The sequence below is a fragment of the Hyalella azteca genome, unplaced genomic scaffold (genome assembly GCF_000764305.2).
Source record: "Hyalella azteca isolate HAZT.00-mixed unplaced genomic scaffold, Hazt_2.0.2 contig9119, whole genome shotgun sequence".
Taxonomy (NCBI): domain Eukaryota; kingdom Metazoa; phylum Arthropoda; class Malacostraca; order Amphipoda; family Hyalellidae; genus Hyalella; species Hyalella azteca.
This window is the reverse complement of record NW_025939196.1, coordinates 138,466-163,447: the sequence shown is the minus strand read 5'-3', so window position 1 is coordinate 163,447 and position 24,982 is coordinate 138,466. Positions and strand designations below refer to the sequence as shown.

Below are 24,982 nucleotides of genomic sequence, written 5' to 3'. Positions count from 1 at the left end.
ATTGTGCGGTGCTGCAAATAATCAGAAACAGATTATTTAAAAATCAAAAAATTTATTTAAAAAATTTATTTAAATCAAAAATCAAATTATTTATTTAAAAAGTTGATTCACTATTAAGTGAATCAATTCACTTTTAAGCGAATTCACTTTTAAGTGAATCAATCGCGCATTTTATCGAAATTAATACAGAATAGCCGTTCATAATTGCACCTACGAACACAACACACCTTAGGAACAGGATCCAGCAGCGATGCCTTCAACCCAGGTATGATGGCAGGCAAGTAAGGTGTGAGATCTTTCTGGTCAGTAAGACTGTACATGTTGCCGATGATCTGTGCAGACATTTTGCGGGTCTCGGTACTGCGATCCTCGAAGGCTCGTTCTACCACCGGCATAATGAGGGCCAGCGACGGAGCGTCAATGAAGTGGACAAATTTGGTGTGCAGCAAAGTCTGGAGACACGTGGACGTGTGGCGGCCAGGGTTCTTGAGCGCCGAAAGCAGGGTTGGTACAATCGCTGTCGATAATAATTGAGTAATAAAGAAAGGCCTACATGGGTCTATTTGAACAACAGTATAAATAGAATGAGTCGTATACATCACCTTTTGTAGCAAATAAACTGTATGAACTCAGTTTTGCTACAAGCGTCTAACCACTCGTAATGACATAAAATTCATACAAGCTGACATGAATGTGCAATCTTTGATCCAGAGAAGCTTGAAAACTCTAATGCTACAAAGTGTGAAACAAATCCGAGCGGTTGACCATAAGAGTTCTAATAACAGGACAAACGCGTCAAAACCAACCTTGAATCTCTGGATTTTTGATGACAGAGCCAATAAGTTTCAGTGCCTGGGCTGCGGCGTGCTGCACCTTCTGGTGCGAGTCACTGAGCACCTCAATGAGCCGCGGCACCACAGACGGCAGGCAGGACGACAGCTGCTTGGGAGCGCAGTACGCCATGTTCCCCAACAGCTCCACAGACCCTGCAAATTACTACATCTTCAACACAAATGCTTACAATATAATAATAATCATACAAAATTATTGTACGATAGTCTTACAAAAATTGACCATCAGATAGCTTTTGATAGATTGACAGCCTGAAGCTTTTTGCAGAGGTGTTGATAAACTAATTCTTTGATAAACCACAAACGCCTAAAAACACTACATCGCATTTGATATATAATAGAATAAGTATCATTTCAGCAAACAACTATTGAAAGATTGAGCAAAACATCGCAAATTTCAAAGTTTTCTATTACTTGGAAATTAAAATTATATAATTTTCATTAAAATGATTACAGGCCACTGCAAATAACCTTTTTCACTGACCTCTCCATCCACACATCCAAAATAAACCCTCTACCGCCGTATGTCACTCTCGGGGAACATAACTTTCCAACTTAAATTATACGTAAACTATTGAGTGTAGCAACTTGAGAAAATTTGTACGCAACAGAGAACATTTAAAGTTGTCGTATGCAGCAAAAAACCATCAGTACAAGTCATTTTGCGCTCACTAGAACGTATTCTTTTTGGGAAGTAGGCTTGTGACAATATTGCTCCGGTTACTCATGTCAGGCGGTAGAGGGTTAATACACATTTCTGACAATAATTCCATGACCAGAAAGTCCAGAATCAACAAACAACTTAAAATCTAGACCACTATGCTTGTCTGAGCTGGGCAAGCATTGAGACGCGGACTTCTCAACTCGTCACCACGGAAGCAACAGCATCAACAACCCACCTCTCTTGGTCCTCCAAGAATCTTCATCGAGAGCAGCAATGAGGGAAGGCAAGACGAGTTTCACTCCGTGAGCAGACAATTTACTCATTACAGCTTTGGCTGTATCCTTGGCAGCAAGACGCACGTGGTTATTGGTATCGCCAAAGCACAGGAGCAAGTGAGGCAGCACGTGGACTATGTATGGTTCAAACAGCTTGCCCAACATGATGCATAACTGCTCGAGTCCAAACAGAGATCCTTCTCGCAGCTTGTAGTTCTTCTTGTCCTGGAATGAAGAACATGTCTATAAAGAACACGTATAACACTGAGAACATTCATGCATGATGACTATGAGGCAATCGAGGAAAATAAGAAACAAGTGAATGATAAAAAAATTAATTACATTCAATTTAACGGCCAAGTATGGTACATATACAGATAAAAATAAACACACAATAGATAAGCGGACTTCTTAATTTTTTCTTTTGCTTTTTTTTATTGCACAATTTTTCAATGGGAACAAAGCCTTTTGCTCTTCAGTGACGGGGCAGTTAACATGGATATTGGAACTGTATCGGTATATAGGAATTGGAATAAGAACGTTAGCACGAAATTCGACGGAATTGAAAAACTAAATCGTGAAACAATGAAAAAATGAACAATAACACCATTGCCCTTATACACCATGAATGAATAGAATGAACTCACCTGAATGGCGGCAGTGAGTCTGGTGATGATATCGAGTTGTTTCAGAGCCAGAATGCCCATACCCTTCACCAGGGAAGCCAGGCCGTAGGCAGCACCCTTCCTCTCGCCGTACTTGTCGCTCTCCAGCAACACCGTCATGAGTTTAGTGACGAGCTTAGGGCAGTCGTCTCTAATGGCGGGCACTAAGGGATACAAACACAACGCCACGGCCTCCTGCACGGGCTGAGAGGGCGTACTCAAGGCCTCCACGAGCTTGGCCACAATTGGTTTGATCTTCGGGTTCGTTGGATCCAAATGCTTGGCCAAAAGTCCCATGAGGATGATGACGCTCTGACGTACGGTGTCGAAGCTTGCATGGTTAGGTGCTGATTTAAGGCACTTCTCGAAAATAGGGAGCAAGGAGTTCACGGTATCCTGCAAATTGATTAATTATATTTACATATCGAGTAAATATTCCATAGTTTTATATGTCGATAACGACCTTGAACATACTTATAGTAAATCATCATTTCAGACATAACACATTATCAAAAATACAATTTAATGAAAAAACCTAGAATTAATTAATGACAAAATGCTGAAAAACTACCGACGTTTCATATGAAAGCTGAAGGATGAAGCGGTCACGGTCAGCTAACAACTGATTAACAAGAATCAAGCGACTGCTGATCTCGGCTAACTACGTCGCGTTCAGTAGTTTATAGGTTCACCTGTCGTGCGTATTACACGATTACTTGACGCGTGCGTATCTCTTACATTTTGGGAACGATAACAATGGTTTGGCAGATATCACATTAAAAACCTAACACGTGAATAATTAAAAGCAAGTATTTTTAGGAATGACAGTTTCCTGTCGTTCACAAAGCAAAATAGCAATTAAAACTGGAAACGCTTTGAAGAATTGCACATAATCCTTATCAAATGGAATGGATTTACGCTATTAGGAGCTCAGCATGCATAAAAGTCATAAGATGACCCTAGAAGAGCTCCACGATTACTAAATTAGATTGTTTCCATATATTCGAAAGAATAAAGACTCACCTTGCCATGGGAATTGATGAGAGCAGTAGCGGCCTCTAGCATAATACCGGCCACCTCCCTGTTGCGGTCCCCCAGAGCTTCAGGCACGAAGAAGTTGATGAGCTGCACCACTTGCTTCTCCTCAACCACAGGCGCCAGCTGGCCCAGGGCAAGCCCAACGCCGGCACGACCTTCCCAGTGGTCGATGGCTTCCTCCACGATACGGTCGTACTGGTCGCGCTTTGCTGGGGTCATCTGGCACACGGTAAAGTTTGATCATTTATACTGCAGAAAATTGCAACAGGATGGATGGAACTGTAAAAATATAACTCAGTATTCACTGCAGTGAGCGACTGAGAGCGCATTTTCTCGTCGACGAAAACGTGAAGTCACGGACGGAGAGAAGGACAGACAGAAGGACGGACATGAGGAGCACAATAGCGCCTTTTTTCCATAAATGAGAAAATACGCTAAAAATTGAACTGAGGTATAAAAAGGGATGCTCAAAGAAGGTTACATAAGCTGTGAAAACCAATAATATTCTAATTAATCATTTCATACAACAAATAGCGACACGCGAACGACTATTAAAAACCTCATTCAGAAGAGCCTGTAAAAAAAGGGGGAGCTCAAAAAAAGCCAGCTAAAAAGAAAATTTTGCGACTCACTCACTCCAGTTAAATGAAAAGGTTATGAGCTCCAGTTACAATATGTTCCATATACTCCATATGTTCCATATATACTCCAGTTATACCTTGGTTTTTTCCTTGTAAATGTTGATGAGAGAAGAGATGGTGCCCTTGAGGAGGTGTTTCCTGTCGGCGACGAGGGAGGCGAGAGCGGACGCGGCGGCGACCCGTACTTCAGCGACAGGCTGCAGGAGGTCTTGGCGCACCAGCTCGCAGATGTCCTCGTGAACCTGAACCAAGTTATTCTTCTTATTGCTAATTAATACTTTGCAATAGTTTGTAGTGGAAAACTTAAGCTAAAATATTTCAGTTGCCTCTTCCTTCCGATGATACGGAGAATCAAGTATCGCAAGAATATTTTAGAAATGAGCAAAAAAAAAGAAATTTTAGAACATTTTTCGTTTTTTTCTGTTCTGAGAAAAAAAATTCGGTACAGTAAAATAGCTCTGGTACGATAATACATAAAAAGCATTTCTTGTGGCGAACATTAAAATCTGATGGTTATATTAGATAAAGTGCCAGACCTGCATTTTTATTTTAGCCCAGAGCTTGTCGGCGAGCTCTTTGACGCCCTCTTCTTGGTCGTGGCGCGCCACCCACAGACGATGACAAACTTTGAGCCTCTCGGGCCCGGACTTGTCAGGCAGACATCCAGAGAGCACGTCGAGGCCCTGAACACGCAAGTGGAATATTATTATGAACAAGTTAACAAACAAGACGAAGAATAAATATCATTACGAGTATGTGCAAGTTAAAATACGCGACGATAGCAAATGCATCAATTAAGTGAACAGTTTTTCATGTATACAAGGAAAAAAAGAAAACGCGATAATTTTTTTACATTTATGACAATTAAATAAATTTTATTTATTTATGACAATTAAATAAAGTTAATAGTTAATTAAATTGAGCTACAATAAAGAACTGACAGTTAGAGCAGCCTCCCTGACGCTGGAAGAGGGAGCAGTGAGCGTGTCGAGCAGCGTAGCTATCTCATGGCTGGTAGCTTTGTGGCAGCCTGCGCCACCAGAGCCACATGCGCACACTTCACACAGCACGCCACACGCCATGCTGTGTGTTCGCCCACTGTTGCTGCCTGCAACATTTATTCATGTCATTTAATTGAGAGAACTAACATTACAGTGCAATTCGAAAGCGTAACAATAACAAATTTAGAAATAGATTATGACGAAAACATTGAGTAGGTAATCTATTATTTTTCTACATCTATCATTTTCAGTAAGTAATCTATTACTGAAAAATTTACAGAAATTAATTACTGTATGCGAAGCTTAAGTTTCTTTAAGTAAGGCAGACATATGCCCTTACAAGTTAGGTCATTTTTTTTAATGTCACGAAATTCAGGATTAAAAACGAGGTATTGAAAATGAAAGGCGGTAAGTGCCAGCCAAACCTCAGGTTCTTATAACATTTGAAATTCTTTATCGACAATAGACTTAGTCATTTTTTCTCTGTATGTACAAGAATGGGATAATTAAGCAAGAAGGCAGTTTTGATCCCTGTTAAGTTCCAGGTAGTAGACCAGCAAGATCTTACATGCTTCATCCAAGTAATCATCCATAAATAACAGCTTACTATTCATTCGAGAAACACTTGGGCTTCTCAGAGAATTCAATCATAGATATGAAACAGAACAAAAAGTTCCGTGAACTAAGAATTCCAAAATAATATTTTAAATGCAAAAAAACAGCCAAGTGAATTAACCATCACCATTTCTTCATTGGAAATATTCCATGAACCATATCCATGAACAGTACAAGAAGTTGTAAAAGTTTCCACGTTTATGAAGATATGCTAAATTCACTTGGCGTCCTGTTTGCTTTTTACTTCATAATTAAGTTATGGTTTAAGCAGATTAATGATATAAGTACTTAGAACGTTCAATGGTTTGAGGTATAATTCTGTACGATGAACGCACCAATGACGCGTATGACGAGTGCGAGTAGATCCTTGAGTGGTAGCAGCTTCGGGTGGTACAAGTCCGGGGTGCTGCCTGGGGTGCTGCTGCCTCTCATACACATGTGCTCACTCACAACCTGCAGCAAGTCATGCAAATGACGGCACTCAAGTTCTGTGCTTCAAACCGCGGGACAAGCAATCAATTTATTACTTCATTTTCTAAGAATAAAGTATATGGAACAAAGGCAAGCTAGGAAAACTTCTGTTGGATGCCTTTGCTGTTGATATCCCAGAAGTAAACCACACCTTATAATCCAAAATAAAAACTGCTCACAGTATTTGGTACGAAGAATTATTAATTGCATAATCCACTCATCATTATTTAATCAACTTTATTTTAAAAGCTTTACTTTTTATAAGCTCCTGCGACTCTGGAAAAATGAACAAATACTTTCGGTTCATACTAGAAAGCGAGACTATAGATAAGCAGAAAACAAGATCCAAAAGAACACACCTATTAATAATTTGAATTCATCACATACAATTTAGCTGATAACAAACAACAAGGGAATAAACTCAGCACATCATTGAAGATTAAGACGTTCACTGAAATTGCACGAAAAGAATCTCAGCACATCATTGACAACCAAGACGTTCCCTGAAATTGCACAATAAGAATCTCAGCACATCATTGACGACCAAGACGTTCCCTGAAATTGCACTACAATAATGGAAATAAACCCGGACCTGCAGCGCCATGCAGGCCACCTTCTCGCGTTCACTGACGATGGCGTCCTCGTCGTCTGCCATGTCGAGCTCGTCGTCGTCATCGTCGTTGGGGACGGCGGCCTTACCGTTGACCTGGTCTTCGCCCTCACACACCTGCGCATGCAATCAGAGAACATCGTCAATAATATTGCCGCCTGGGCAATACAAGGGCCGCCTAATATTTATTACAAGCGAGTGAACATCTCGGCACAACTTATACCTACGGGCTGTAAACCCATGACCATCAAAAATAAATCAATAAATCCGTCAAGTTATTCCTACCAGAATAATTATTAGGTGATCTACTCAAGAGAAAAATTCTGCTTAACAGCCTAAAGTTTTGTTCCAGTCAGAAAGTACAATGATTGCATGACTTGTACGAGTATCACAACGTGAAGTGAGTGTAATGTTCAGGTGCATTTCGGTGAACAAGTACAACTCCACTGTGTCAGTCTCATGAACGGTCATACTTTTTTGGCTGAAGGCTCTTGTTAATACGCTTGTTTACACAGGACGTTACAATAGGATTCATCTTCGATTTTTTCATGAGTGATATTATATTATTATAGGCTATTGATTTTTAAATGGTAACCAATTGGCCTTCTATTGCCAACTCCCTCACGCAAACCAGATTTTGTTTGAGGCAGCGTCATCGACTTTCCAATCATTAACAATCAATGCACCGACGGGAACATTTTTTTTCGATAATTAATAAATATAATTCTCTATAATTGGGTGAAAGAATATAATGTGGAGAAAATTAGGATCCCTTATAAAAAATTAGCCTTCTTTATCGAGTAGCAGAAGTGCTTGCAGTGTCACTTGCTAGCAACATGTAGCGCCCAGCCAGTAATGAATGTCAACTAGTGCAGCAGCAGCAACACGTGCCCTCACCTCGTGCAGGTGTGTCAGCAGCCACTGCAGCAGCAGCATGCAGCAGCAGCAACACGTGCCCTCACCTCGTGCAGGTGTGTCAGCAGCCACTGCAGCAGTGGGAAGCAGTACACGAAGGCTGGCGCAGTGAAGAATTTGTCTTCCATTTCCTCCTCCATCATCTCGGACCTGCAAACACAAATAATAAATCGATTTAGCGACACGCACAATGCAGGGGAAGATACTAACTTCTGCTAGGCATTCAGCACATGAAGACAAAGTTATCAATGATGTTCAGGCTTATTAGAAGTTTAAAGTGAAAAATTGTCGATGAAGTTTCATGCTCATTAAAACGTTCTTTCCATTTCTTGCTGAACATATCGTCTAGAAGCGTTCAAGATGTAATCAACATTCGTAATAAGCAAGCCGATTTAACAAATTTTATTCCGTTGAAATCAATCGAAACAAATGGGCTAAGGAGTGCAATTAGTCATAATCATGAGAGGCTATGACGGCAATGACCCAGAGGGCACGGTGGTTGAAATCAATCGAAACAAATGGGCTAAGGAGTGCAATTAGTCATAATCATGAGAGGCTATGACGGCAATGACCCAGAGGGCACGGTGGTATTTAATCATAATTATGAGAGGCTATGACGGCAATGACCCAGAGGGCACGGCGGTATTTAATCATAATTATGAGAGGCTATGACGGCAATGACCCAGAGGGCACGGCGGTGTTTAATTATAGTTATGAGAGGCTATGACGGCAATGACCCAGAGGGCACGGCGGCATTTAATTATAGTAATGAGAGGCTATGACGGCAATGACCCAGAGGGCACGGTGGCGGCGTGCAGGGCGGTGAGGGTGCGCTTAACAGCGCTCGGCAGGTCCTCGCCCGTCCAGTCCCTGGGCAGCGCAGGAGCGCCCAACACGCGCACGCTCGTCCGTGCCAAGAGTTCGCCTGCAGCACCAAAGTAACAGTGTTGAAGAACACACCGAATATCTTCCTCAACTAACACATGCTAAAATTACTTATATAAATAGAACATTTAAATGTCATAAAACAAACAAAATCACAAATATTTAGATAAGAAAAAAATTATTGTTACAAATCAAAAGTCCCAGTTTTTCTAAAACTTGTCATCACCTTTTTGCATATTAAAAAATATATTTGACGTGGCAGAAGTTATCATGGAGATGTAAACAAGTTTTGAGGCCCTACATATATTTTCAATAATATATTTGCTGGATTATTCAGATGCGTATTCAAACATGATATAATAAAAAGCGACACGAGGGCAACCGTTCCCCCCCCCAAAAAAGGACCAATCTCAAACTATTGATAACATTCATAGCAAACACCAAATTATTGATCTTCAATATTTGGTTTTGATCTTTGAGAATACGCACCTAAAGCTCCTCCAAGTCCTAAGGAAGGAGGCAGTTGCGGAGAAATACTACAGAGATGCCGCTTTGACCAAGACGCAAGAATCTCACACTATTGTTTACATTTGTTTACATTTACCACTATTGTTTACATTTATTATTCTTTGAGAATACGCACCAAAAGCACCAATGTCTTTAGGGAAGACGCAGTTGCGGAGCATCACGAAAATCCTGGCGAAGGAAGGCCCCACGGCCGGGGAGGGCAAGTGGCGGCTCAGCACAGGGATGAGGGACACTAGTGAGGGCGCCAAGGTTCCTCTGTCGCCTTCAATAGCGGCGTACAGAAGAGAGATCTTCGCAGGCACGTCCTTCACTATGGCGGACACTCTGCAAGCATAACGTGACTCAGATGGATGATAATCAATAAAAGGAATTGATTGTAATATGTTAATCTATGACAGCTGAGCAATTGTAATAATGGCAAGAATGTCAGTAACAATAGCGGACACTCTGAAAGCATGGCGCTAGCATAGCGATTGTAATCTATTTGTTTATTGAGGCCTGAACATGGCCTCAATAAACAATTAGAAGTTGTGCCAGAAGTTATGCCATAAACTTACCCAACATCAAAAATCGGATTCATAAAAGGATCATACTTTCTTATCCAAGATTTGAAAAAAAGTTACCGTTTTTTGACCGCAGCCTCCTTCTCTGTCTGTATTCTGAGAACTTCCTTCTGTTTGGCCGTGAGCTCGAGTTTGCCTTCCTTCCTCTTGCGTTCGATCTCAGCCTTCTTCTCCTCGAGCATCATGACCTGCTCCTGGTGAGTGTAGACCTTCGTAGTCTTCTTCACATGCTTCGTGTCCAGATTCAGTTCAAACGCGCTGCATAAATAGGAAAAAATCATTCCAGGAAAAAACCCAGTCAAACAAAGCCTCTAAGTCTAATAGATACGAGCAATGTTTGATTTTTTAGCACTCACCAGCGGTGGTGCCTTTACAGGCCAATTCCGTGAAAATAACAGCCTTTGCCACACCCATTAACTTCTATCAATGGCAGCTTAACCAATGCTGAACCTATCTCAAATAAATTGCTCGAAATCTGATTTCCTTCTTGATGAATTCACTCACAAGACTCGTTTTCGGAGTTCTGCACTAACACTAACTAATCTTCAACATTGCCCACATCGCCATTTGATTGGAAATGAGAGTTACTTAAGAAAAATTTTCAACGCAGGCAATAATTCACTAGAAACGTGTAAGCAAGAGGCGCAGAGGCAAGAAAATCAACTCTTGAATATACACAGGACTCATAAAATGAAAAGTTATATAGTTTCCATCTAGATTGTGTGGGAGCAAAAAAAGTTCTCACTCGTCAACGAGGTGCTGATGGAAGAGTTTGCCCTCAGGCGTGTTGTAGATGGCAAGATCCTCGTCAGTTATTTCTAAGAGCCGAGGATCGTCAAGAGATGTTGAGAGATAATTAATGATGATTGGATACAGCGTGGCTCCCTCCAAACGGCACAGCTCAGTTACAACCTGCAATGGCAAAGGAAACATGGCCTTTATTGAAGCATGAAAACTAATCGTCGGTATAGTCATTTGAAGTATTGATTAGTTATGTTAGTATTAAAACAATATGCCAGTGGAATAGTAGTTGCACTTAAAAATTGAAGAATTTATTTTTTGTGGAGTCAGGACGACGTCAATTCAATGGAACAACTAGTTCCATATCATCATGCCCACCTTCCTGCATACTTGTTGACCAAACATCGCAGCCCAGATATAACCAAATAGCTTAACACGTCACTTGCCTAAGCAGAGGTCGAAGGACAAGTCTGGCAGTATTCCATTGCGCTCAATAGCAAGAGTAGCTTATACACTCAACAAAAATCAAATAAGGTGACTCGCACAACTCAGCACTGACCCATAACATAACTCAATACTGACCCTTGAATTAGTAGGAGTAGCAGTATAACCATCCGTTATCAGAGTTGTGAGGTCTGAACACTTTTTCTGGACGAGTTCAGGAATTTTAACCTGAAGAACCTTGCAGAACTCAGGCCAAAGTCCTCTACGCTCGCACTCTGACCAAATAAAGCAACGTACATGTCATCAATTAACCCTAGCAAACCCTGAACATGAGGAAGAAACATCAGAGGGTTTGATATCAGTTAAGTCACTCACTACAACTACGTCACTTAAGTAGCAAGATGCAAATAGGTTTAATATAAATTTCAATAATTCTTATCAATTAATTCAAAGCCTGTAAATTATTGATAGTTTTCCTAGTATGCAAGCCCCTCAATTTCAAAAACAGGTCCTATACTTGCCATTATAAACACTCTACACAGCTAACCATTTGTGCCAACCTTATTAATATTCTGTTATCTTTGGGTAATTTGTAGGTAGAATTCGGTTCTAAATATTGTCTAAGGTAAAATATGAGCAAAGACTAACACGACTTACCGACATGAGGAGAGCAGGCGATGGGCAGGGCGAGGAGGGCGAGTTGCAGCCTCTCTTGCATCGCCAGATTACGACAGCTCGTCGCAAAGCAACTCAGGAAATGCTGGACACCGGCGGGGCTAACAACTGAAACACGTTCACGGTTTTCAGTTTTAAATCCTAGTAGTAGTAAGGAGAGGTTTCTAGCGCTTCAGATCAGTGTAGTCCTAAATTTAAGACTTTAAGAGTATGTGATGGTTTCTTCATTGCGGCCAAATATTCATGAGTCTGCAATGATTCATTGCTGACACAGGTCAGGTATTCAAGCATAAGTATTGGAATGACAGGACAATCTTTATGGATATAAAATTAATAATATGCGTTTAAAAATTACTTTTTAAAGACAACACTTCTGAACAATCCAGTGTCTTGGACGTAACACATGTACAATTAATTTCTAATTTTATTTTCAAATATTGAAAAAAAAATTATTTTTCAAAATGTTTCTAAGATATAAAAATTTTGTGTATTTTCAAAATTATTTGTTTTGTCAATAGATTCATGCATTGTCTATGACTTTATGCAATTGTGCAAAATTTCAGATCAATTGGACCGGTCAAATTGTGTCATATATGGATTATAAGATTTGTGGGAGACGAAATTATTTTCTAATTTTTTTTAAATAATGAGAAAAACAAAATTTTTAATTTATAAAATTGTTTATTCTGTCAATTGATTCATGCATTGTCTCTAACTTTATGCAAGTGTGCCAAATTTCAAATCCATTGGACAGGTAGAAGTGTGTTAAATATCGATTATAAGATTTGTAGCAGACAGACAGACAGACAAACAAACAAGAAGTGAAGTTGAAGAGAAGTGTAAAATACTTCTCTTTTAGAGTACAGCAAGAAGAACATCATCTCTGTATATTCATCAATAAAATAATAATAATTGTACTTGAGGATACATTCATTAATAATTCTATCATGGTTGAACTAGTACAAGGTTGACCCATCAGAAGCCCATTTTTGCGAATGTAGTTTGTTGTTCGCCTGTGACGTCACTGATCTCAGTGACGTCACGGGCATTAACCAATCAGCGAAATGCGATCAAACCAGTCAACCAATCCGTCATGGTAATGACGGGTTTGTTTACGTTTCTCGATCTACGTGATGTAACAAGTAAGCTGAACTGAAAGACGGAACTTCTCGTGGGTCAACCTTATATAGTTCAACCATGAGTTTAATCTCAATATTTCTGACACGATACCAATCCTGATGTATTGGCATTTTTACAAATGGTATGTGCCGTAGCAGAAATGTTTATGATTATCAGCTTCTAAAATTATTTAGTTATACCTATATAAGCCGAGATAATTGAACATGCACTTATCATCAACAAACGTGTCAACAAACTTATTCAAAAATTCAAGAAAAATGAATCAACATAAACAGCATCGTTCTCCAATTTTATATTTCAACAATATTTCACAACCATCAACAATGCCTTTAATTTTTTTATTATCAATTCTTTTAATAATAATGGATGAGAAAACTCTGGTCACCATAGATTAGCATGGAAATAAGATTTGAACAGCAAAGTTCGTAGTGTTGATGTTCACATCTCTCTTCAGAACCTTAGTGTAGCTACAGAAACTAATATACAGGATGTACGTCGCATCAGTATTTATTTTATCTTTGTTTGAACGTAGGCCACTAAACCTTATTCTCTGTTGCCAGTAAACCTTCTGCATAAACTTGCGTTTCATTACGAGCATTGGGCTACCACTTTACTCTCACACAAAAAGCGATCAATTAATATTAGTATGAATGAAGGAGATATGAACAGCAAAGAGCAATCATTAACAAGAAATATTAATGCAGGACGCACCACTGGCGGCGCAGTCGACGGCCGTGGCAGTGTGGACAGCCCCGCCGCCAAGCACATCCTCTGCCCTGCCACCTCCAGGCCCCCCTCCACCTCCCGCAACTCCAGACTGCACAGCAACAATGTATTAGCAACAACACGAGCTAGCAATATATCTTACCTTTTCGTCTCTAAATAAGACTCAAATTTTTATCCTACAAAGAGGAGTATTAATATCTTTAATTTCAAACAGGAATGATGTTACCACGTAGAAGAAACTCAGCATGGAATCGAACTAATGAATACCGCCAAATAAAATTATTTCCAACACCTATGTTAAACCTATGCTTAAGATTGTTTTTTTCACATGCAGTGTTAAATGCCCACCTCAATTTTGACGGCATCCAGATACTTGGCAAAAGCTATGAGCAGATCAGCAGCAAGCTTGGCGCCCGCAGGGGTACTTGTGAGTTTCTTGACGACGTTGCGAGCCTTCAGACGCACAGCCGGCGCTGACGCTGCGCTCGTGGCCGCTGTTGTGCCGTCTGTTGCCGCGGTGCCAGAGTCTGGCGACCGCCAGCACAAACAGAAACACAAACACCGCAGCAACACGGGCTCAAAGTCAGCTATACGGTTGCGATGGTGGGTCAGTAGTATTTCAATAACGTCGCACAGTTCCATGAGACCTGGATGAAGATATGCAGAGAATAACCAGACTGCTTGCAAAGAGATGCATTAAAACTTATTCTCTTGCAGTATTATGGAGTAGAAATAATTTTCACATATTCCTTAACAAATAATAAAGCATTAACAGAGTTTTGATCACATGAAAAGGGGTATTATTCTCATGAATTTATCACAGAAATGATCTTAGCATGTATGGGAAACTTGTAAAGCAACTGAAAACACTATTATACTTAACATCTTATTTGTAACTCATGAATGAATGAACATTTCCTCGCTTCAGAACAATGAGAATTTAATCAACATGAAAATGAACTTGCCTTCCGCGGGCGCTGCGGTCAGGAACTTGTCACCAGTGAAGTAATTTTTCGACAAATCCAAAGCAGATGTAAATACGCCAGAGACTTGAGCGTCCAGAGCACAATCGGATGCTGAGAGTGAGAGCAGAAAGCCAGCTGCAGTAAGAGCTTCAACCAACATCGGCATCTGTAAATAGAATTACATATCATTTTGATGCTGTCATGTTCTTATACTCAATGCATCAGAAATATTAATGTTTCCTTTCGGAAACATGGATACTACAGAGATAATTTAATTTGCTCGTAATGGAGGCTTGGTGTTTTGATACATCAGCTACGAATCAGCTCTGGAAATAACAAAATAAGCATCGTCAATCAGTCAGAACTATACATAATTTCTGAAAGCAAAAGTTATTCATCACCTTCAAGTATCAAAGCATATATCAAGGCACAAGACCCAGGAAACCAGGCTTTATAACAACTTGATAACTAGAATTTTCTTATTAATATTGTGAACGAGGAACATCGTTCACTAATTTATTCAATGTGCATTTTCTTGTGACGAAATTATTCTATTGCGTCTGGCGAAGCTGCGCCAGTGACATGTGAGTCAGACCTATAGCAGTTGGAACTGTGTAGTACGAGGTCAGGTCTGAGTGTCTGTGCGTCAGGTAGTGAGTCGTGTCCCGCCAGCCCTACAGTGAGGTTCTAGCCTGAACTCACCTCGCTCCGTTGCACTAGAGATCTTGTGCCCTAGCGCTAGTTACTGTGGCTGTGCACTATATGCTCCATCAAGCAGTGTAATGTCAATCGTGCTTGTTGTACCATTTTATTCAACGTGTTGCTTTAAAGTTTTCTTTACTGGAATAAAAGGCAAGTTTTACTCGTGTAACCGAAGTTTTAATGAATGAACATCCCAGTGCAATAAAGTGAACTTTTTACAAGATAGTTGCCGGCGTTTGGCCGTGGAGTTTCGATTATCCTGACAAGATTAAAGGTAGCGGCACACGTCCGGTGACAATATTATTATTATGGTTATCCTTTGAAGCAATTATCATGGTGTCTGGCTCAGCTGAACTTTGAGGGCATGTTACACATAACTTTGATGGTGAGAGAAAAAACAACAAATTATTAATAATCATTACAAATATAATTAATACGCTACAGGGAAAATGATAAAATCATTATAATAAAGAAACATGAAAGGATAAGGATGTATAAAAATGACTACCACAACTGTGTACCGCTGACACTGCAAGCGCTGGTGGGAAGACATATATAGGCATTGTATATTAGTGTAGTTAGGTAGGAGCTCTTAATTAAGCAGGTTTAATTGAAGACAGGAACATAAGACAGACAAAATTCTTGCTGGCGCTGGTAGATCGTTAAGCAGGTTATCAAAAAACTTTTTACTGAAATACAAAGACTCGAATATTAAACATTAATTCTCAAGCAGGTGAAGAGTTATACAACACTCGAAATTTGGAAATGACAAATACGTACAAAAGGTATCGAAGATAAGAATCGAAATAAAAACTTAAAATTATACCAAGAACCACTACAACACCCTGACAAATCCAATGATTTGCAGATTGATTACTGGAGACTCGTCCTTGATGATGGGATTCTCTGCCATCGCCAGTCTTGTAGCATCGTGGCACCGCACGACGATGCTGGTGCAGGCCTCCAATGTGGCACGGTGATGGTTTTGTTGTGGGCCTTCCGTAAACGGTGGTGCTTTGGTCCTCCAGTTTAGGTGGGAGGTGAGTCGGCGGCTCAGGGTCATGCCGATGTAATTTACATTGTGAAGCAGTCTACAACCTGCTTTTGTGCAGGAGAATTTGTAAATAACATTGGTTTCTTGCAGTGGTCCCGACTTTTTACATTGGTAATTTTTCACGATTTACTGGTTTTGATAGTAAATTCTGGTGACGCAGTCTTTTGAATCACAAGTACAAAATCAGCAGCATACGCGCCCTCATACATCAAGCATTCAAAACCTGTACATCTGCTCATGACTTGAAAGCTGAACTCCGGACCTGCCAGCAAATTCTTGTAAACAATGGTTATACGAACCTAACTATCGTCGACACAGAAATTTCCTATTTTTGAGCACGTCAAAACCGAACAGATGAATCCACATCAAAAGACTGTGTCACCAGAATTTACAATCACAACCAGATGAACAGCGGTAACAGGACACATGAATGAGTCCTCAATTCAATTGTGCACAATAACATCAGCTGCACAACAGTAACTGAACAAATAAAACTCTTGATTTACAACAAAAACAAGAAAATCAATAATTTAATCATGAAAATAGCCCACGTTTAATGTCGGGACCACTGCAAGAAACCAATGTTATTGACGAATTCTCCTGCACAAAAGAAGGTTGTATACTACAGAATTTAAATTACATCGGTTTGACTGGCCCGACCCTGAGCCCCGGACTCGCATGCCACCTACATTCTGGAGGACCAATGAACCACATGCGGGAGGGGCACAACGAAAGCATCACCGCCAACGAAACCATTACAGACCTGCACCAGCATCATCATGCGGTGCCCCGATACTACTGGAATTTAGCGATAGCAGAGGTTCTCATCATCAAGGATGAGTCCCCAGCTATCAATTTGCAAGCCATTGGATTTGTCAAGGTGTTGAAGTGGTTCTCGAAATAATTTCAAGTTTTGATTTTGAACCGTATCTTTGATACCTTTTGTATGTACTTACATCATTTCCAAATTTCAAGCGTTTGGAAACTTTTCACCTACTTGAGAATTATTTAAATATTTGAATCGTCGTATTTCAGTAAAAAGTTGTTTGGTAACCTGCTTCATGATCTCCCAGCGCCAGCGAGAAATTTTGTCTGGCTTATGTAGAGATGAGGGCTTCAAACATCGTCGGTTGGATGATGTCGGGCTAGTCCATGAAGACGATGCTTGTGGGTTCCTCCAGCACGGTGAGAGTGACGGTCTCGTTTAGTTTGATGTCAAGTGTGAGACTCTCAAGTGTTGTTGTAAAGCCTATTGAATTCATCGTGGGTCGTAATATGAAGTTGCTCGATTATAGTGCTTTGAGACCTGGTCTGGTGGTAGCAAGGTTGTCTCATTTGGCAGGATAAAAGGCTGCTCAGCTGCTCAATGTCGTAGTAGCTACTACAATTACTCCAATGTAGTCCAAATAATGAAGAAGTCTACAACATTCTTTGAAGCAAAATTCATAGATTACACCAGACTCTCGAACAACTCCTACTATCATTTTGTCTCGGACCTCAAAAATGAGCAGCTATCAAATATGAAAATATCACTAACAAATTACATAAAAGGAAGGCAGAATATTACAAACGGCGTTCTGGTGGGGTTAGAATATTTTCAATTGTGTTTGTGGTAGTTCATCACAGAGAGCAATTTATTTAAAGATAATAATCGAAATTGTTAAAAAATAAACTAATTTTGTTTGCCAACTAAGATGCACATCATAGATACCTGCGTATGTTGGGTGAGAGCTTTCTCCATGATTTTCAGGGCTGAGGGCACAGTTTTCTTAGCTAAGCCTGGGGCGCCATCACTGCGGGCAACTCGAGTCAGACATCGAACGAAGGCACTTCTGACGCCTGTCGTCCATGTCTTCATATTCACCAATTTCTGAAAACGAATAATAATTTAGATGCATAAGATTATACACTAAAAAAATACTATATTCTTTAATGAAGAATCGGAAAGATAGAATAACCAACGATCAGTTTAAAGATAGAATTACATAGTCATCAAGTGAACATAGACATATCAAATATCAGAGATCCGTATTAACCAAGAGCCAGAAATTTAACAGCATGCCACTGGCTTGAGCGATTATGATTGTTCATGAATAAAAAGAAAAAAATTACCAATATTGGTAATTTTTTAGTTAATATTACTATTACATAATAATAACCTATTACTATTGAAAAAAAGTAAAATTTTACTATTTAGTAAAATTTTACTTTTTTTCAATAGTAAATGAAAGACTTCAAACTGATCGTAATAAAAGGAAATGAAGTTATCTTCTGCTCTAAAAACTTTAAAACTTCAACTACCGTCAATAGCACGAAATTTGCCGCAGTAATCCTAATATAAATAAATCACCGACCCTCAATAAAAAAAAACGCTGGTTAGTTGTGTTCAAGAGGCACAAACTAACCTCAAAATCTTGTTTTTTGTCAATATAGGTATGTTGTTTGTATTGCAGGATGTCAACTCGAGTAGGTAAAAGACTTAACCATAATTTGGGGTAGCAAAATATTTACCTGCATATTATCAGCAACGAGCTGCACATGCTTGGTAGGAACCCCAGGCTGCAGCCAGGCCTGCAGGACGCTCATGGCTTGCAGCAGCGATCCTTCATGGCTCTCTGCCTCCACGACGCGAAGCCAGCGACTCAGCACGCTCTCCAGCACAGGGCCTACCGACGCCACACCAACGCTGTGCCCGCTGCACGCCTCCACAGCCTGCCATCAAACTCCTATTATTGTAAGCTGGTCGTCTAATGATATCTTAGTATACATATTACATTCTTATAATTTACTTGTACCTCAATGAGTACACACATGAATTTATTGCAAGGGTATTTATAACTCTTTATCAGGGAGGCTTCTTGTCCGATTATTCCATGGTTTCCCTTGTATGGTTTTGGTTTTATAACCCCGAAAAACCATTATTCTATGGTTTTAAAACCATGGGTTTTGGTTTTAAAAGCCCGAACAACCCAGAAGAAAGAGCTGACCTGAAGAACGGAGACCTTGTGCGTCGTGACGGTAAGTTTGCCATCGGAGCCGAAGTAAACATCAAACAAGGTGCCTACGAAGACCTTGACGGCGTCTGCATCGCAGCATTGCCGCGTGAGGGCGCCACACACGGTCACGGTGTCGCTACGAACTGCGTCTTCCTTGTGGTGCAGTGGCGCTGTGGCACGGGACAAGAGGAGTGAAATGAATGAGATGTAAAAATCTGACAAGAAAAAATACTTTGACTCAATAGAAATTCTGATGATGATGCTTTGACAGCAGACATAATGCTGATGTTTACACAACAGTGTTATAAAGTAAATAAGATTAAGATGCTGTAAGATAATTAAAATGGTACATTTGCCATCACATCTTGCAGAGTAATCACACAATTATAACAATATTTCAAAAATATTTCTCTCTCAGTGAATCAACATTTCTATGTCTGATTCCTGAATAACGCCTTCATGCAATGAGCATGAAAAAAATATTAACTAAGAATGGGAATCCAAATAACAAATTTTGAAAGAGATGCCAGGATAAGTGAACATGTTCAAGAATTTAGGACTGCATTAGCTGACAAAGCTACAACTAAATGAATTACAGCGACAGTAAACCTGGGAAATAAAGAGTAACCTTGTAAAAGCTTAGCCAACTCAGCCAAGTACTGAGATAGGTCCAGAACGGAGGAGCTAGCCAGTCCTGCTAGTGCCGTGAGGACGGCCTCAGGGTTCCTGAGCAGAGACTTGTGCACTGCAGGCACTACGGTGCTCTGGAGGTCTTCGTGACTGAGTTCATTTATGAACGCTGAGCAGCTGCTCAGGTACAGTGAAGGAGGCTGTGGGGACACATAGCGATTCATAAATGATAGTTTAAAATGAGCGATATTGCGTGAACAAGATATTGCTACAGATGGTTATTACAGTAATGCATACAAGATTGTTGAAAAAGTTTAATGTACTCTCGTAATTGGTGCTTCAGAAGCTAATATTAGAAATTTAAATAAAATTCATCTTGAACTGAGAAATTTTATGACCCACACCTTAACTTTCGTTTGGAAAAACAACTTGATGTAAGCTTGGATGAGTTGCTGCTTGACTTTTGCGTCGAGCTCAGGCAGCTTCTTCTCCCTGACAAACTTGAGCAGATGACCGCCCGTCACCACGTTGTGTATGGAGACTTCCTCACTACCCAGCTCCTGGCACATAATGTTTCATTTTAAGAAATTACTTTACATTTATTCACCTTCTATTTAAACATGTCTATTCAACTATCCAAGAATCTTGTAACTAAAAAAATGCTAAAATGTGTTATTCAATTCAAGAAATAATATTTATTAATAAAAATCAGTTGAGCTGTAATAATATTAACAAACAAAGACCTACAGGCACGTTTAGAATAGCAAACATTTTAAAGGATTGAGAGACAAAACAGTGCTCTTCTTGACTCATGAACTTTACAAACCTGAGCGAAAGCATTAAGCGACTCTGCACTGGACCAGAGAGGAGCCATGAGTCCAGTAGCTCTCCTGATGAGCTTTTTATCATTGCTACCGACGGTCAAGGTGAAGAAGAGGCAGAGCGAGCGCACTAATATCTGGGCCTCCTCAGCAGGGATGTGTATAGGGGCTGGGATGCTGGTGCCAGAATCACTGCTTAGCTCGGTAGCAGAAAGCACTCTGTGGTTGTGACGAATCACTCCAGTCCATGCAGAAGATATTGCCTCAACAAAGGTTAGAAAATGTCGTGACAGACTGGGCCTGCGAAAAATATGAGGCAGAATTAGTGGGATCAAGAACAACTGGCTAATGAAATTAGATTTGTAGGCTTAAAAAAATATTGCTGGCATAAATTTGATTAAATCATGAAATGTACAGTAATCTTGCAGCAGTAAGAAACTTTGGAATAAATAATAGTCACTCTAGTTCTGCAATTTCAAAAATGAAAACAGCCAAGTAGCCTACCTTCTGCCAAGTTTAGTCTACCTTCTTGAGAACAACATAACTAAACACACAATAAAAAATAAAATAAATGACTGGAATGCTATTGATACTTACGTGATGCTCAGAATATTCTTATGAGCTTTGGCCATGTTTTTGAACGTTGGCGTCAGGTGCGGCATTGATGAATGCTTGGACGTGGCAGCAGCAGCGGCCTGCTGCAGCAGCCACCGCAGGTCGCGGTCATTATAGACACCCGTGCCCATCACGCTCATCTTGGCCAACACTTTGACCAACTTCTCTGGCAAGTCTGCATGTATTGATAAATTGAGTAGATTTCATACATAAATGGAACACATAATAAGAATTTTAAACAATAAAGACATCAATTATTACATTATTACTGAGACATTGTAGAGTTCATAGTGGCATGAAGTGAATTTCATACTTTTGATATTTTAACTTTTTTATGCACAGATTATCTTACCTATTTAATTTTTATTATCTGATGCTAATGCTCAAGTCCTAAAGTGTGTTTGCAAGACAAGATCTTAGGTCAATAGATACATCTTATATTCTTTAAATTTTAACTTTAGTGCTGGCTAAGGGCAATATAAAGCCTCCCAGGATTTCAAGCCTCAAGCTGCAGTAGCTGCTGATCTAGGTCCCTTGTCTGTCAGGCAGTCAATGGTGATGAGTTCAACATCAAACAAAATGCCATTTTCTGAGGTCTTTGAAATTAATTTGTAAGAATTGTCAATATGACGAGCCCCTGCACAGTTTTTTCCACTGATTCCAACAATATTATTAATAACATTACTGATACCAAATTCTGTCAAATTGTCAGCAAAGAATGTATACATATAATATACCTCCCAACTTGGCTCAATGACTTAATACAACAAATTTTGACCAATATTCTGACTGCACTCATTTCCTTGCAGATAAAGAAATGGACTCCAAGCCCTGACCAGACTTTATGTTTGTACTGGGCATGATACAACTGGATTTGCAATTACCCAGACCCATAGCTGCTTTGCAGGATCTTTTTAAACTTGGCAGTCACAGTATGAGTGGCAAATTCCCCAAAGCTCTGAAGATCTTTGACAACACATCATAACCTATGCCTGCAGAAGACATTTTTTTAATATAAATCTATTTAGATGTTTTTTGCAAAGAAATTGGAAAAGTTTAGGTAGTTCTGGTGACAAATCCTCAACAATACACTATGGGCCTGAAAAGAGGATCTTGGCAACAATTGCCAAACTCTGCATAGTGGAGCGGAATCCAAATAGCAGAAAAGCTTTAGTCACAGCTTGACAAGTAAATACAATCCACCCAATCTGGAACATTAGGCTGAATTTTCTTAAAATAAAGTTTTAGAATGATTGATTCACAGTTTTTGTTGAAAATCAGCACAAAAATTTGCCATTTATTCATCTATCACACGAGAAAATGGGTAAGGGCCGCAGCAATGGGCTGAATTGTCCACAATCACTGGGTTGGAATCATCTACCCTTCAAGTCACAACAGTTTTCCTGACATTTTTGGAGCCATGAGATTCTTGCCAGATGATTTTCTATTTACGATATTAAAACTACACAACCAGCCTGCAAGATTTCAAATGTATATAAAATTTTTTGCTTTGGAGCCACAACATTTCATTCAAAAGTATGATATTTCCAGTATGAAATTTTTAACAATGTACGAGACAAAGTATGAGAAGTAGGAGATTTTTAACAATGTTTAGGATACAACACAGTTCCCTAAGTTTCATGGGAAATAATACCTATTAACATAGTGGCAAAGCAGAGTTTTTAGACTCTCCCTCAAGTTCATTTTTGAGTCCTATAAGTAGACCAGTAAAGTAGGTATCCAGGATACCAGTATTATCATATGTACTAAAGAAATTGGTTAAAATCTTGAGTAAATGAGGAAATTAAAAATGAACTGATTCTAAAAAAGCTCTGATTTGCCACAATGCCTATTAATTAAATTAATCAAGCACAAGCATTTTTGTCTCATTCATGGGCAGCTTCTATTTGATATTTTGTTTGGTATTCCAAATGCTAAATCTTGAAACCCGCTGCACTTTGCAGGATCTCATTTTGCAACAATTTAAACTCTTTTGCCTGATGTGACTCCAAAAGATTTCAATTTAGTAATAAGTCAGTACTCACTACTCAGTAATCAAGTTTACAAAACTTATCTAGGTACATTAAGTATTTCCTTTATTTCACTCAAATCATCAACTCCTCATAACTTAAGTGCTCAATCAAATTATTTATTGGTGCTTTCAATGTTAAATTTTTGCCCTACTGAAAATTTATTTCAATTTGCGAGAAGAGCTACTGCCAATGCCATAAACAGTAAACAAACAGTAAAAAAAATCTGTGGTTTGTCACTCACTAGGTGACTAGGTATGTTTTCAATATTAATAGAAACTTTAAAACCAAATCCCTTATTGACAACAACATTACCTAGCTCATTGAGAAGAATCTTGAGGAGAAGTTGGAGCCCTTCTCTCCTGACAGCATGCTTCCCAGACTTCAATAGGTCTGGCAACAATTTCAGCTCCGTCAAAAGCTGCAAAACAAATTTGGATCTTAGATAAAATTGTTACAGCTACATTATATAAACAAGTGTTGATGTTTCACATTTACTTTCTTTGAACTGCTTCAAAATTAAATCAATACCTTAAAAGTTAGGATAGTTAAAAATTATGATGAACTCGATTGTCATTTGTCAATAACTACATTGTGCTTTGGTATATGCTTAAAAGTTAAATAGGCTCAGATCCGTCTATTTAAAAAAAATTAGAACATAACAATTCAAAAATGGAGGCAATGTGATAAAACTTATTGTATTATAGTATTAAAAATGAAATTATGACAGCAATTATTAATTTATATACCTAGGTAGTTGCACTAGGTTGGTACAATGTTCAATAGAGAAGTTGACATGGCCTACTTCAGCTTGTTCAGCATCAATAAATCAAGAGTGTCGAGCAGTGAAATTATCTGAAGGTTTAAAGCGAGTATTAAAAATCTCTGAGAAGTTAATGGCGTCCATACTATCATTGTTTTAGTTAAAAATTTAATTTACTTTACATAAAATATTTAATCTTACCACCGGTGTGGACATGCTGGTAGCTTCTTATTCTTCACAGTTTCTATACTCTGTCAAGAAATACGGATCGGATGCATTGTATAATTAAGTGTCCATGTCAATTAATATACATGATAATATACAGAAGCATTGATCAATACGGGCCTTGAGTGTTGTAGACTTAGGTGTCAATGTCAATTTGCATACATTATAATAGACAAAACATTTAAAATTTCTTATTTATGCTTGTTTTTTTTATTGAACACCGGAGCATAACATAACATAACATAGTGATCTCGGCGCTGCAGTGTAGGCCTGCTGATGTGGCCTGTCCCCGATTCTTTTCCTTTTCGTGCTTTGTTCACAGACGATCTAATATCGTTTCATTTGACCGGATATTTTCATGACTGACGATAGTTTCAAGTAGCTACTAGACTTCCACTGGGTTCGATATGATGCTGGGCATTTTAAATCTGAACATATATTTTTCCATAGCTTTATCTAGTCTGTTCTTGAACGCGTTCACACTTGCAGCGCCGACGATGTCATTGGGGAGGCTGTTCCACGTGTCGGTGATTCGAAGCGAGAAGAAATTTTGTCGCGTGGAGAAGTTGCAGCGCAGTTTTTTTTAGTTTATAGCCGTGGCCCCTGGTGTTGGTTCTTGTTTCAAATTCTAGTAATCCTTCGGGGACCTTGTATAAACCATGAGTATACTTGTATACTTCAATGAGGTCCCCACAAGCCTTCTGGGACCTTGTATAAACCATGAGTATACTTG

The 24,982-nt window shown here is 39.3% G+C and overlaps 1 protein-coding gene across 2 annotated transcripts in view; it reads right to left on the bottom strand.

Annotated features, from left to right (window-relative positions):
* LOC108680999 (eIF-2-alpha kinase activator GCN1) overlaps nucleotides 1–24,286 on the bottom strand; it is a 31,097-nt gene extending 6,811 nt beyond the window's left edge. The window contains exons 1-29 of one of the 2 annotated variants that reach the window (XM_018169932.2): nucleotides 24,226–24,286; nucleotides 23,577–23,682; nucleotides 21,214–21,406; nucleotides 20,622–20,916; nucleotides 20,200–20,355; nucleotides 19,794–19,995; nucleotides 19,157–19,335; nucleotides 18,681–18,881; nucleotides 17,881–18,039; nucleotides 14,414–14,579; nucleotides 13,797–14,095; nucleotides 13,434–13,539; nucleotides 11,565–11,690; nucleotides 11,046–11,182; nucleotides 10,468–10,634; nucleotides 9,783–9,980; nucleotides 9,275–9,483; nucleotides 8,539–8,671; nucleotides 7,794–7,896; nucleotides 6,814–6,948; nucleotides 6,086–6,203; nucleotides 5,076–5,242; nucleotides 4,671–4,817; nucleotides 4,212–4,376; nucleotides 3,479–3,712; nucleotides 2,438–2,851; nucleotides 1,751–2,015; nucleotides 807–986; nucleotides 228–517 (exon numbers count right to left, since the gene is read on the bottom strand). In XM_018169932.2, the coding sequence (XP_018025421.1) occupies nucleotides 228–517; nucleotides 807–986; nucleotides 1,751–2,015; nucleotides 2,438–2,851; nucleotides 3,479–3,712; nucleotides 4,212–4,376; nucleotides 4,671–4,817; nucleotides 5,076–5,242; nucleotides 6,086–6,203; nucleotides 6,814–6,948; nucleotides 7,794–7,896; nucleotides 8,539–8,671; nucleotides 9,275–9,483; nucleotides 9,783–9,980; nucleotides 10,468–10,634; nucleotides 11,046–11,182; nucleotides 11,565–11,690; nucleotides 13,434–13,539; nucleotides 13,797–14,095; nucleotides 14,414–14,579; nucleotides 17,881–18,039; nucleotides 18,681–18,881; nucleotides 19,157–19,335; nucleotides 19,794–19,995; nucleotides 20,200–20,355; nucleotides 20,622–20,916; nucleotides 21,214–21,406; nucleotides 23,577–23,682; nucleotides 24,226–24,240 (5,265 nt within the window). In that variant the 5' untranslated portion in view covers nucleotides 24,241–24,286. Of the gene's footprint in view, nucleotides 1–227; nucleotides 518–806; nucleotides 987–1,750; nucleotides 2,016–2,437; nucleotides 2,852–3,478; nucleotides 3,713–4,211; nucleotides 4,377–4,670; nucleotides 4,818–5,075; nucleotides 5,243–6,085; nucleotides 6,204–6,813; nucleotides 6,949–7,793; nucleotides 7,897–8,538; nucleotides 8,672–9,274; nucleotides 9,484–9,782; nucleotides 9,981–10,467; nucleotides 10,635–11,045; nucleotides 11,183–11,564; nucleotides 11,691–13,433; nucleotides 13,540–13,796; nucleotides 14,096–14,413; nucleotides 14,580–17,880; nucleotides 18,040–18,680; nucleotides 18,882–19,156; nucleotides 19,336–19,793; nucleotides 19,996–20,199; nucleotides 20,356–20,621; nucleotides 20,917–21,213; nucleotides 21,407–23,576; nucleotides 23,683–24,201 lie in introns of both variants that reach the window. The other variant, XM_047881920.1, reaches the window with a different exon arrangement.
* Nucleotides 24,287–24,982: the final 696 nt, after the last annotated feature.